This window comes from Microtus oregoni, unplaced genomic scaffold (genome assembly GCF_018167655.1).
Source record: "Microtus oregoni isolate MIOR12 unplaced genomic scaffold, Mior012 000009F_ref0000495, whole genome shotgun sequence".
NCBI lineage: Eukaryota > Metazoa > Chordata > Mammalia > Rodentia > Cricetidae > Microtus > Microtus oregoni.
Genome location: NW_024543068.1, coordinates 24,559,333 through 24,573,664, shown reverse-complemented (window position 1 = coordinate 24,573,664; position 14,332 = coordinate 24,559,333). Strand labels below are relative to the sequence as shown.

The following is a 14,332-nucleotide window of genomic DNA, read 5'->3' as shown; positions in this document are numbered from 1 at the left end:
TCCAAGGAGGCCCTCTGGTTGGTTCCACCAGGCAAGGATTTTGTCTAACAGCGAAGGATGAGTCAGGGGAAGAGTTTTTGCCCCTGGCTGTTTTTTTCAAACGTAGGAGGCGAGTTCATTCTGCATGGTAAATTGTGCCTGGACCTCTAGCCACAACCCCAGCACTACAATCCGCAGCCAAAACCTTCACATTTGGGGGTTCCAAGTTTTAATTCTCGCTGATAGATTCAGGTAAAGAGCAACTAGCAAATAAAGAGGGAAGGCTTCAGCTCCCAAACCTGCCATAGTGTCCCTCTGGAATTAAGGGCAGGACTCCTTGGGGTTTGTTTTCTGCGCGGGAGAAGGGGAGCAGAGCTGGAGTAGGAACTGGAAAGGAGTAGGGTGTGGTGATTCCTTGAGGGAAGAGAAAGGGAGAATTAAAGCCACTGAAGCACTTCACTGCCCTAAACCCAGCGGGAGGGTCCTGAAGCAGTAGGCCTGCTTGCTGCTTAGTTGTCAACGACTGTGGTCGCCCCTCGAAGCACGCTGCGCGCAAACACGCCCCAGAAAACCATCACAACCTGTCACGCCCGCCCTGCTGCCCTGAGGCCTCTGACAAGAAGGAGAAACTTGTTCCGGGGCGCAGCAGTAGCCAAGCTTGCCAACAGGGACAATATGTAAGGCTGAAACAAGAGTAATAATGAAATAACAGGACTGACAGCCTTCTTCCTCCTACCCGCTAGCAGCACACTGCTGTTTTCCACCAGTCCGCTAACATTTAAGGTCGCGCCAGGCGGAACCCTGCTGGGGTTAGTGCCCCAGGCAGGGAAGCCAGGAAAACGCAGAGGAGATCTGTGGACTAGAGGACCTTCCAGAAACCAGGGTCCCGGCCTCCATTTGCAGGGTCGTGGTGCCTTCCGGGCTTACCTGTGGATGCAGTTTCCATGGCGACGGGCGGCGACCGGGCGGGGCCGGAGCACAGTTCCCCAGGCGGCTCTACCCCTGCTCCGGCTTCCGACCCCCAGGCAGGCTCCCCATCCTGCCGCGCTGGCCTGGCCCCTTTCGGCGGCGCTGCTTCGTCTTCCCCCTCCCCCCGGCCCCCGAACCACTGGGACCCGGGGCTAGCCAAAGGCAGCGGCTCATCTTGCAGATCCGGAGGTGCAGCCATGGCTGGCGGTGCCCCCGACTGGACGACGGAGGCTTGGCAAGGCCGGGATGCGGTGGCTAGGGGCGCGGGCGCTCCCTGCTGCTGTCCCTACCGGGACTCCGGGCTCAGGGAGGCTGCAGAGTCTCCGCGCCGCCGTCGCTGCCTCTGCTGCAACTCGGGCCGAGCGGTAGCTGCTGCTCTGGGCGCTTCGGCTCCTCCTTCTCCCCCTCCTCTTCCTCCGGGGCCCCGGGGCGGCCGCCCGCCTGCGCTCCTCCCCTGCTCCAGAGGCTGCTTGCTGTGCCAGCGCTGCTTCGCTATTCCCAAGCCTGTTATTACGCAGGTGAAAATGGCCTGCTCTGTCCGAGACCTCCCCAGTGCATGTCAGCCCCGGGCCTGCTAATGGCAGGCTCTGATTAAGGGATGTGCCAAACCCATTTGACTCTGCCTTTCATCTGGGGAAAAATACAAGGAGAGGACCAGCAGGTACTGACTGCAGGTAGACTGATTAGGCAAGAATTTAAAGCCAGACTGGAGTCCTGGGACTCTAGCAGAGTAAGGAAGGCTGGGGAATCTCGGGACCACCGTTATGAGGGTGACCAGAGCCTGCTGCAGAAAGGACACTGATCTGAGTGGTGACCTGGTGAAGACAGGTGTTGGTGGCAAGTGAAAACAGACATCTGCAACCTGGAGGTTAAATCCGTCACCCTTGGCAGTTCCCAGAGCGGGTCCAAACACACAAACACACAATAACAATAACAAAACAGAGTACAGGAATGGGCCATCAGGAGACACACTATAAAAAAAAAAAAAACTTCCCAGACCTGCCCCAAGTTGCACCGAAAGCAAACAGGACGCCACTAGGCATACAGAAGCGGCTGTGCCTCCCTTTGGAAGCGTTCAGCTGAAAGTTGTACAAACGACAGACTGTCTCAGGCAGTCTACTTTACTGGAGACACGGACATTCCTAGAAACTTCTGCTGCTGCTCTTTCCCCCGTTACTGTACTCTCTGACACAATGGGAGATACTTAATGAAGGGGGGGGGGGTAACTCGCCCACGTGTGTCATTCCCATGCTTGGACCTGTCTTTTCAAACTCGACATGTTTTTCTGGTTCCTAAACCATAACATGCTGCGTGCCTTTTAAGTCTTCGGCTAAGTTCAGCATCAGAACAGAGGGGTACAGTTATCTGTCGGCCCTGCTCTAAAAAACGGTCGGCCCCTGTGCTGCAGCATGCACGAGGTTGTGCAGGGTTCTCAGCTACCATTCTCTTCCCACCTTTTTGTGAGTTTAAAGGGCAGAGTCGGCACCATTTGGGTGCTCCTCAAAGTGATGGAAATAAAGATTCCTAATTCAGACTAATCTTTCGTGGTACTTGGTACAACAATGTTCGAAGGACAGCAATAAATTAGAGAAAATGTGGTGGGTGTCTGGCAGTCACCCAAATTTTACATTATTGGTATATTGGAGATTAATTATTGAGGCTGGAGAGATGACTCGATGGTTAAGAGTCTTGCTGCTTTTCCAGAGGGACCAGAGTTTGGTTCCCAGCACCCACATCTGACAGCTCACCATCGCCCCCCCCCTCACACACACATAATAAATCTTTGAAAAAATTAGGTTCTATGGAATATGTCCATTATCTTCATTGTGATGGTGGCTTCATGGCATATGCGTTGGTTAGAAACCACGTTGTCATGTGTGTATGTGTGACTCAATGTATATTAGTCAGTTATCCTAATAAAGCTATAAACATTATCCCCTCCTACAATAACCAATTCTTGGTTACCCAGAATCATTACAGTTTTCTTTAATCTATGAGAAATAAGCACCTTCTTAAGATATTGAGTTGAAAAGGCTTGTTTCACTGCTGTGTTCCAGACAACATGTGGAATTTTGCATCTGTTTTTTTCTGCTTTTCATAGCATTTTCAGTGTTTGTTTATGTTGTGTCGTGTCCACATTTTATTCCTTTTTTATTAATGAGTACAATACTGAGTGTGGCTATTCCTCTATTTTCTCAACCATTGCTCAGATAACTTAGATTATTTCCACTTTGGAGCATTGCAAATAACATTGCTTTATAAAGGTTAGTGTCCAAAGGTTTTTCTACATATTTTAATTTCCTTTGGATGCAGAATAGTGATTAGAACGGTGGAGACAGAAAGTGACTCTGTGTTTAATCTTATGGGAAAGCTGCCAACAGTACCATTTTATAAACCAGTGCTGGAGGCCACCCTGAAGAGGGAAGCAGGTAGGCTTTGCAGATCTTCACCTCTCCCTCCACTGCCCCGAACCCAATCCCACAATCTCACCCCCACCCCTGTAGCAGACCACAACTTTGGCCTCCTGTTCCTCCTGTCCCCACCTCCCACAGATCACACAGATCTCCTCCAACCTTCCTCCCCACTCATCCTGTCAGCCCAGTCCCCAGCACTAGGGCCTTTATCTGGGAGTCCATCAGCCAAGCCTGCCAGCCAAGCAAGTCAGCCAGCAAAGCAGGTAGGCAAGCCGCAGACCTTCAATCTCCCCACTCTTCTCCAAACCCAAAGTCTCAGTCCCATCCCCAGATCGGTAGCAGACCACCTGTCGTGGGCTTTCCTCTTCTCGGCTCCATTCCCAGGGGACTGAACAGATCGCGGTGGAATATTCTGCTTTCGTCCTTCCTATGGGCCCCCTCAGAGTCCCTCCCTAGCCCACCTGCATTCCTAAGAGTCATCACCCAAAACCTAGAAAACACATTTTACCCAGAACCCCTGAAGGTCACACCTGTCAAGATCCCTAAAGAATTTTCTAACGAGCAGCATACAGCCACCACACTCTCCTAAGAGCCAGAAAGAGCAATAGAAAGCAAGGAACAAAACAGCTGCTCAACAAAGACAGGGCCAGATAGCAGCACCTAGAATCACAATCTTCCCAAACCCTGATGCCTAGATGCCAGGGTGAAAATCCAATTAATAACAGGCAGAACAATATGGCTGCACTAGAGCCCAACAATCCTACCACGGTGGGCCCTGGGTATTGTATCATAGCTGAAGCACAACAAAAAGACCTTAAGGAGCCTTTGTGAATACGATAGAGGTCCTTAAAGAGGAAATGAATAAATCCCTTAAAGGAGCCAATGAAAACACAAACAACCAGGAAAAAAGGAAATGAAGAAAACAGTTCAAGACCTGAAAGTGGAAATAGAATCATAACAATCTAAATTAAGGGAAATCTGGAAATGAAATTTTAGGACTTCAAATAGGAACCTCAGAGGCAAGCCTTACCAACAAATATAAGAGATGAAAAAGAGAATCTTAGGCCTCGAAGGCATGGTAGAAGACATAGATATCTTTATCATAGAAAATGTTAAATTTTTTAGAAGTCCTGGCACACAGCATCCAGGAAATCTGGGACACTATGGAAAGACCAAATCTAAGAATGATTAGAATAGAGGAAGAAGAAACTGGGACAAAGGCACAGAAAATATTTTTAACAAAATCATAGAAGAAAATTTCCCAAACTGAAAGCATGAAATGTTAAAGCACAAGAAGTATACAGAACACCAAATAGACTGGACCGGAAAAGACATTTTCTTTTGCACACAATAACCATACAGAACAAACTAAGATTATGAAAACCTTCAATAAAAAAGACAAAGTAACACATAAAGGCAGACCTATTGCAACACCTAACTTCTCAATGGAGACTTTAAAAGCCAGAAGAGCTTGGACAAATCTTCTGTAGACTTTAAAAGACCACAGATATCAGCCCAGACTACTAAGCCCAGCAATACTTTCAATCACAATAGATGGAGAAAATAAGATATTCCATGATAAACTAAATTTTAGCAATATCTATCTATAGATTCAGCCCTACAGAAGGCTCTAGAGGGAAAACTCCAATCCAAAAACGTTAGCCACATCCCAGAAAACACAAGGAATAGGAGGGGTAACCACACACACACAGAGACACACACACACAACTACAACAAAAATAGCAGGAATCAAACAGTGCTCATTGATAGCTCTCAATATAAAGGGTCTCAATTACCCAGTAAATAAGACACAGACAACATATTTGAAAACAGAATCTGTTTTTCTGTTACATACAAGAAACATATCTTAGCATCAATGATAGACATCACCTCTAGGTAAAAAGATGAAAAAGGTATTCCAAGCAAATGAACCTAAGAAGCAAACTAATGCAGCCATTTTAATATCTGATAAAACAGACTTCAAATCAAATCAGAAGAGATAGACAAGGGCACTACATATTCATCAAAGAAAAAAATCCACCATCTATACACCAAACACAAGGTCACTCAAGTTCAAACACAGCTTAAGTCACATATGACCCACCTACACTGACAGTGGGAGACTTCAGTACCCCACTCTCACCAACAGACAGATCATCTCCGGACAAAAGCTAAACAGAAAAACGCTGGAGCTAACAGACATTGTAACCCAATGGACCTAAAAGATATCTACAGAACATTTCTCTCAAACACAAGAGAATGTACCTTCTTCTCAGCACTTCACAGAATGCTCTCCAAAACTGACCACATACTTGGAAACAAAGCAAGTTTCAACAGATGCCAAGAAGATTGAAGTAACACCCTGCATCCTTTCTAGTGACCACAGATTAAAACTGGATATCAACAGCAACCGAAAGCTTACAAACTCATGGATACGGACAGCTCACCACTGAATGAAAAATGGGTCAGGACAAGAAGGAAATGAAAATCTTTTCATCATTGAATGAAAATGAAAACACAACATACTCAAACTTATGGGACACAAAGAAGGTGGTTCTAAGAGGCACCATCATAGCACTCAGTGCCTACATTTAAAAAGGAGGAGGAGGAGGCGGAGGAAGAGGGGGTGAAAAAAGTAGAAAGAGCTCATGCCATTAACTTAACAACACACTTGAAAGTTCTGGAACAAAAAAAAAATCACACCAAAAATTAGACAACAAGAAATAATCAGACTCTGGGCTGAAATCAATAAAACATAAACAAAGAGAACAATATAAAGAATCAATGAAACAAGGAGTTGGCTCTTTGAAGAAAGTCATTAAGATTGACAAACCCTTATCCAAATTAATGGAAAGTCAGAAAGAATATCCAGATTAACAAAATTAGAAACAAAAAGAAGGAAATAAAAGACACAGAGGAAATACAGAGAGAATAAGGACATACCTTGAAAACCTATACTCCATCTATTGGAAAATCTAAAAGAAATAGATAATTTTCTCAATACATACCACTTTCAAAGTTAACTCAAGATCAGATATTAAATGTAAACAAACTTATAACCCTTAGTGAAATAGAAACAGTTATTAAGCAGTCTCACAACCCCCCCTCAGAAAAAACCAACCAAACAAACAAACAAACAAAAAAACCTGCAAGGCCAGATGGCTTAAGTGCACAAAATTCTGCCAAAATTTCAAAGAAGAATTAATATCAACATTTATCAAATTATTGCACAAAATAGAAGCAGAAGGAACTTCTTGATCAGTTCACTTCAGGAGGCCATAGTTATCCTGATACTCAATCCATATAAAGACCCAACAAAGAATGAGAACTATAGACCAATTTCCCTTATGAACATAGATGCAAAAATTCTCAATAATAAAATTCTTGCAAACCAAATCCAAGAACCCATCAAGAAGATCATCCACCATGATCAAGCAGGCTTCATCCCAGAGATAAAAGGATGGTTCAACAAATGTAAATTGATACATGTAAGCCACCATATAAACAAACAAAGAAAAAAATCATCTTGATTGTCAACCTCATGGTATTTAGAATTATCAGGGAAACAGATCTCTAGGCATGACTGTGGGTGATGCTTTTCCCTGTGCTGAGATCGTGGACTGTGTAAGGAGGAGGAAGGCTAGGCATGCATTCATCTCTCTCTGCCTCCCACTCTGGACACAGTGTGACCCCCTGCCCTGCTGTCACACCTTCCCTTCCATGATGGACAGTAACCCCTAGATCTATAAGGAGGAGCAAATCTTCTTGACTTGCTTGCATCAGATGTCTTGGCACAGGGATGAGACAAATAATGAACACAGGGCGGTATCATATTGTGATGCTGACTTGCCTCTCCCTAGCAGCTGATGTTCAGCATCTTTCCGGGTGTTCATTAGCCATTTGCATATTTTTTTGACAAAATGTCTGTACAGATTCTCTACCCATTCTTAAACTGGTTGGTCTTTTTATTGTTGAATTATAAGAAATTGTTTATATTTTTATGTAAGTCCCTTGTACATTTCTTAATGTAAGTCTCATGATTTGCCATTTCATCTCCTATTTTCTGGATTTTAAAAACTTTCACAATGGTGTTTTTTGTAGCACAAAAGTGGTTACTGTTTTTGAGATAAATATTCAATTTTCTTTTCTCTTTTGCTTAAATGATTTGGAACCATAATTCTAGGCCACAAAGATATGCACTTACATTTCTTTTTAATATTGTCACAGTTTAAGATCTCACACTTAGATATTTTACCCAATTTTAGTCTATTTGCATATGTGATGTATAGAATTTTTCTTTCTTCTTCTATGATTGCCTATGAGTTCTGTGCTTACTTTTTAAATTGGGCATTTTCCTTTATATATTTCAAAATCTTCTTTGTGTTCTGTTTCCATCATTTTCATATTTTATTGCCCAAGGTGGGTGAGAAAAACCAAGGTTCTGAAAAATTCAAAGGCTTCTTCAAAGTCACTTGTCTAAGGCAGGTGTTAACAAAGGCTAAGTCACCTACCTGACTCTGTGCTTCATGATCCCCAATGTAAGTGTTGAAACCATAGAATTAATTTTCTGTAAAATACCATTGACAGCAGCATAGCTCAATAAAGATGAGTGTTAGCTACAAATGTCTTCCAGAATTGGTAATCATAAATTATATCCAAAGAATTCAGCATCTAGTGCAATAGGTTACCCTGAAGACAAAGGAGAGGAAAGACGCAACCCTGCTGTGTGGAGGTCAGAACCCTGGACAGCTCACAGCGCTTCAAACTCTGATTACTGAAGACGTAGATGACTGGTTAAAACCTTGGACTTGGTAGGATGAATATCAGTGAAAAGAACGCCTGTGTTTTTTCTTTCATATGAACCCAACCTCCCCTGGGAAAGCGTATGATACCATCTTCCAGGAGCCTGTATTCTTTAAGTTATAGGGCTTGCTTTTCAGACATGACAAGTATGTTAGGAAATCCTGTGTTCCTGGAGCTTTTTGGAAGCAGGCTAATCTAAAGAGGAATTTCTTCCTTTCTCCTCTTTCCATCCAAATTTAGCCAGTAGTCACAGCTGGACTGTAAACCAGGGACTGACATGATGCCTAAGAGGAAGCCTAAAAACACGGTGTCAATGGGAGTTGATGAGCATACTGATATAAGGCTTGGAGCTAGGCTGTATTTATAATTTCATATGCCTCATAACAAAAATGGAATGTATTAAAGTTGATGACTGGTCTAAAAGGGCACATAGGACCACACAAAAATCTGTGAACTGCATACGTCACAAACTTCAATAAGAAGTTGTCTGTCATGCTGGTTGGTTAGTTTGTTTTGTTGTTGTTTCTATTTTGTTTTTTTTTTATTTTTTTATTTTATTCTTTTACTTTTATTTAACCTGACATAAGCTAAAGCTACCTGGGAAGAGGGAGACTCAGCTGAGAAAATGCCTCAGGCAAGTGTGTAGGGCATTTTCTTTATAACCGAGTGATGTGGTAGGACCCTGAACACACCACTGTGACCCAGGTGGTGTCACACCTGGGTAGGTGAAGCTGTATTGTAGAAGAAAACAAGATTCTACAATCTTCACAAGTCAATTATGAGCAGCAAGTAGGCCTCTACTTCAGTTTCTGCCTCCAAATTCCTACCTTGAGTCCCTACTGTGACTTCCCTTCATGATGCAGTATAGCTATAAGATGAAGCAAACCCTTTATTTCTCAAGTTGCTGTTGTTCGTTCTGTTTATTATAGTGATAGAAACCAAACTAGCATAAACATCTATCTTGGAGTGGCCCTATTTGGTTATAGATAAAACTCAGCGACAGGTCTCTCAAAGTCTTAGATTGTAATACTATCTACAATAATAGCAATCTGTTAGAGATTGTTTGTAATGTAGACCTCTTAGGACTGATATGATGGTCACACAAGATGAGTTGTAAGGATGCTTGAATTGAGGTGCTTACTCTGAATTTAGGCACTAGCTATGTTTGTGCCTCAATGTCTCATTTCAAAGTCAGAATAATATATTCTTTACAGGACCACTGTGAGGTCTGAATGAGGTAAAAAGACAAAGTCTATGATCTAGTGTCTAACATTAGTATTTAGCAAATGTTGTGGAATCTTAGTTTAATGATGCAAAGATGTGTTGCTTTCTTTTATGTTGCATTTGTTGAACTCTGTGAAACTGTGTTATTTTGCCTGTCTAAAACACCTGATTGGTCTAATAAGGAGTTGAATGGCCAATAGCTAGGCAGGAGAGAGAAATAAGTGTAGCATGCAGACAGAATGAATAGGAGAAATCTAGAGAAGAGAGTGAGGAGTGAGGAGTGAGAAGAGGAGGAGAGAAGGACACCAGGGACCAGTCACCCAGCCACACAGCCAGCCATGGAGTAAGAAGGAAAGTGAGATATATAAAATAAAGAGAGATAAACATCCCAGAGGAAAAGTGTACTTAAAGGGAAGCAGGATAATTTTGGTGAAGTTAGAAAATCTGGAAACAAGCCAAGCTGTGGCCTGGCATTCATAAGAGAAAGTGGGAAGTACTCTACAACACATGGGCACAGGAGACCACTTCCTACGTATAACCCCAGCAGCACAGACATTAAGCGCCTCATTGAATAAATGGGACCTCCTGAGACTGAGAAGCTTCTGTAAAGCAAAGGACACTGTCACTAAGACACAAAGGCAACCCACTGACTGGGAGAAGATCTTCACCAACCCCGCAACTGACAAAGGTCTGATCTCCAAAATATATAAAGAACTCAAGAAACTAGACCTTAAAAGGCTAATCAACCCAATTATAAAATGGGGCACTGAGCTGAACAGAGAATTCTCAACAGAAGAAGTCCAAATGGCCAAAAGACACTTAAGGTCATGCACAACTTCCTTATCGATCAGGGAAATGCAAATCAAAACAACTTTAAGATACCATCTTACACCTGTCAGAATGGCTAAAATAAAAAACACCAATGATAGCCTTTGCTGGAGAGGTTGTGGAGAAAGGGGTACACTCATCCATTGCTGGTGGGAATGCAAACTTGTGCAACCACTTTGGAAAGCAGTGTGGCTGTTTCTCAGGAAATTCGGGATCAACCTACCCCTGGACCCAGCAATGCCACTCTTGGCATATACCCAAGAGAGGCCTTATCATACAACAAAAGTATATGCTCTACTATGTTCATAGCAGCATTTTTTGTAATAGCCAGAACCTGAAAACAACCTAGATGCCCTTCAATGGAAGAATGGATAAAGAAAGTATGGAATATATACATATTAGAGTACTACTCAGCAGTAAAAAACAAGGACTTCTTGAATTTTGCATGCAAATGGATAGAAAACACTATCCTGAGTGAGGTAAGACAGACCCAAAAAGAGGAACATGGGATGTACTCACTCATATTTGGTTTCTAGCCATAAACAAAGGGCATTGAGCCTATAATTAGTGATCCTAGAGAAGCTAAATAAGGAGAACCCAAAGAAAAACATATAGGCATCCTCCTGAATATTAACCTTCATCAGGCGATGAAAGGAGACAGAGACAGAGACCCACATTGGAGCACCGGACAGAAATCTCAAGGTCCAAATCAGAAGCAGAAGGAGAGAGAGCACGAGCAAGTAACTCAGGACCGCGAGGGGTGCACCCAAACACTGAGACAATGGGGATGTTCTATCGGGAACTCACCAAGGCCAGCTGGCCTGGGTCTGAAAAAGCCTAGGATAAAACTGGACTCGCTGAACATAGCGAACAATGAGGACTACTGAGAACTCAAGAACAATGGCAATGGGTTTTTGATCCTACTGCAAGTATTGGCTTTGTGGGAGCCTAGGCAGTTTGGATGCTCACCTTACTAGACCTGGATGGAGGTGGGTGGTCCTTGGGCTTCCCACAGGGCAGGGAACCCTGATTGCTCTTTGGGCTGACAAGGGAGGGGGACTTGATTGGGGGAAGGGGAGGGAAATGGGAGGCAGTGGCGGGGAAGAGACAGAAATCTTTAATAAATAAATAAACTGAAAAAAAAAGAATAAGTCTTTGTGTATTTATTTGGGAGCTGGGTGGTGGGCCCCAAAGTGTAAAAAAAATATATATATTTTAATGTACCAATGTGAGACTTGAATTAGCATATAGGGCCTGAAAAAGTTGAAATGAAAAGAAAGGAAAAGGAGAGAGAAGAAAGGAAAGGGAAAAGGACATGGCTCCAATAATAGGCACAGCTGTTCAGCCGGCAGGCCTAAAGGGAAACATCAAGCAAAGGAAAAAAATGTTTGTGGCAGTGTATCACCATCTTCCTACAGCTAGGAAGGTTGGATGCAGTTCTAGGTCTCCTACTTCTCACAAGGCTGAGAGCTTAGGCTTTGCTCTCAAAGACCTGAGAAGTGGGTGCATTCAGCCACCGAAGCCACGGTGGAGGTCCTAGATATGCCACTGAGCAGTTTAAAGGCTTGTGTGGTCCAAAAAGACTAGAGATACACAGCAAAAGAGGTCCAGTGGGAAAAGTCCTCTAGACAGGTGCCAGCATGTTTAAAAATGGGCATAGGCTTAAGGAAGAAAAGAGAAAAGATATAGACAGGCATAGAAAGAATCGTTTAAAGATAGTAAAGTCTTTAAAGAGAGAGTATAAGTAATATAAAAGAAAAAACACATAATGATGGGAAATACCCAGAGAGTATGGATCCTATAAAGTATTGTTGATTTTGAATTTTGATTGCTGTTAAGCAAACAACAGTTGCTAAGAGACACGAGACTGTGAACAGGACTGCTAAATTGAACCAACCTAGATACTTTGGGCTATCTTAACTTTAAAAAAAGAAGTAAAAAAAAATGTGTTTACAAAACGGAAGTCAAAAATGCTTTGGGGAAGAGGTTTTGCTTCTGCTTTCACCCCCACCCTGCCAGAAGAAGATACTTTAGACTAAGCTGTCAATCAGAATCCTCAACCTACCTCCTTCAAAGGGTGTTCTGAAAAATCAAGTCAGGGTTTCCCCAGAAACCTCTGAGTTTTGTGACATCCTTGGTCCTGGTTAGAACCATATTTTTCCTCCTATAAAGTAGCTCGGCTGCAGCTTTCTGTCCTTCCTCACCCTGGTTTCTTTTTCAAATATGGTACCATTGTTCGTGTAGTGATCCTGCCCTGTTCCCACTCAGCCTCCTTCTGCCTGTAAGCCTTCCACACACTTTGCAGACAGCTGAGCCACTTTTTAACCACATTCTGGCCCCTCTCTATGTCCATCTCCCTGAGACAGGAGCTCTGACACGGTGGTGGTACCTACAGTCTCTGGGATAGGCCTCACTGGTCCGTGTTGTCAGTCAGGCACGCTGGCCACCAAAAGGCAGTGTTACTCAGAATCTTACTATCCCTTGTTTCTGCAATTAAAAAAAAAAAAACTTAACAAAAGCAACTTAGAAAATAAAGATTTCTTCCAGTCGACAGTCTGTGGGTACAGTCTATCATGGCAGAGAAATCCAGACATTAGGAGTTTGAAGCAGCTGGTCATACGGCATACACATCAGGATGCAGAGAAAAATGGATGGTCACTGTTGCTCAGCTCCTTTTCTCCACTTATAGCGGATAATCCAGGATCCCAGCCAGGGAATGCAGACGCCAGCAGTGGGAAGACCTTCTCATCTCAATTAATGCAATCAAGATAACCCCCTCCTACAGACATGCCCAGAGGTGAATCTAGGCAAATCTAGATTTGTCAGGTTGACAATTAACACTAACCATCTTCAGTCATGACACTGTCACAGATTAGAAGCAGGAAGTCGCAGATAGCTGGATCTGTCCAGGTGGGATGAGCTCGCTCTAACACCACAGAATCCAAGCACTGGAAGCCTTGGTGGTTAGATTCTAGACAGTGTCTAGGAGACCTACAAGTCTTTCTAGAGGAATAAATGTCAAATGTGAGGCAGACTATAAACTCTGAGAAATATCGTGTGGAATAAATCATAGGATACATGCTGCCCTCAGGAAGACAGAATTCTTTTAAAGTCAGTATTTCTCTCTCTAGTTAGTTTTAAAGATGGCCACGGTGCTTCTCATGTCAGTGAGGCAGCCTCATTTGCTGCAGTCTTTGACCTGCAGAGATGTTGTTCACACAGAACAGGGCGGGCATGAAATAGTTTTTCCCCTTGGGCAAACACCGAATGAAACATGCAGAGAGAGAAGTGATTCCGTGTCACCTGCTCAAGCTCACAGTTGCCCTCGCTTCTTGGGTTGTCACAGCTTCATGGGGGTGAGAGATTCAGGTAACTTTAAAACTAGTCTTATATTAGAGTAGGTTCCTCACTGCTCATGCTCATCCATCTCCAGGGACCTCAACATCAACCAAGATTAGGGGTTTTTTCCTTCTCCTTTCCACTTGGGACCACTAAATGACAGAGACCAAACCCTAACTTATGAAGAAAATGGGATTTCTAACTCATGCCACAGCATGTTTCCTGTTGTGCTTGCCTGGGGGCACAGCTGGATGGAGGTGTTCAGTGGGGTTTGGGATTCACTCTGTCTTCAGATACAGCTACAGTAAAGAAATGGCCATTGGCTGTTCACAACATCCATCCCACTGACTCGGTCCAGCATAGAACCATCTTCACGTGGGGCAGAGTGACCAGATTGTTCTAGTTCACCTGGGATTTTTTTTTTTTCAGCTTGAAAACAGAGTGCCAAGTGCCAGGGAATCCCCTACCCAAGCCCCTAGTTTCAGAGAAGACAAAGAAGTTGGTCACCTCCAGTGAGATTAACAGCAGAAAAACAAAAAACAAAACAAGCAAGCAAGCAAACAAACAAAAGACACTTCTGCCATAAAATGGAAAGGTAAGAAGGAGCTGAAGGAGGAGGATGCACACAACATTAATGAAGTCCCTGTCCCACTGTGAAGATTGTGTTTTAAGGCTAAACCTGTATTACCAAAACCCAGGCCATCGCTTTTGAGTGTTTCAGTCTCATTGAGTTCAACCAGAGAGCCTGGGTTTCTCTACAGGACCATCTACACACT

At 43.5% G+C, this 14,332-nt stretch overlaps 1 protein-coding gene across 1 annotated transcript in view; it reads right to left on the bottom strand.

The window, feature by feature from the left end:
* The window catches only part of Rtn1 (reticulon 1), a 206,249-nt gene extending 204,809 nt beyond the window's left edge, over positions 1–1,440 (bottom strand). Inside the window, exon 1 of the mRNA XM_041658180.1 lies at positions 907–1,440. Coding sequence (XP_041514114.1) covers positions 907–1,147 — 241 coding nt within the window. The 5' untranslated portion in view covers positions 1,148–1,440. The remainder of the gene's footprint in view (positions 1–906) is intronic.
* Positions 1,441–14,332: the final 12,892 nt, after the last annotated feature.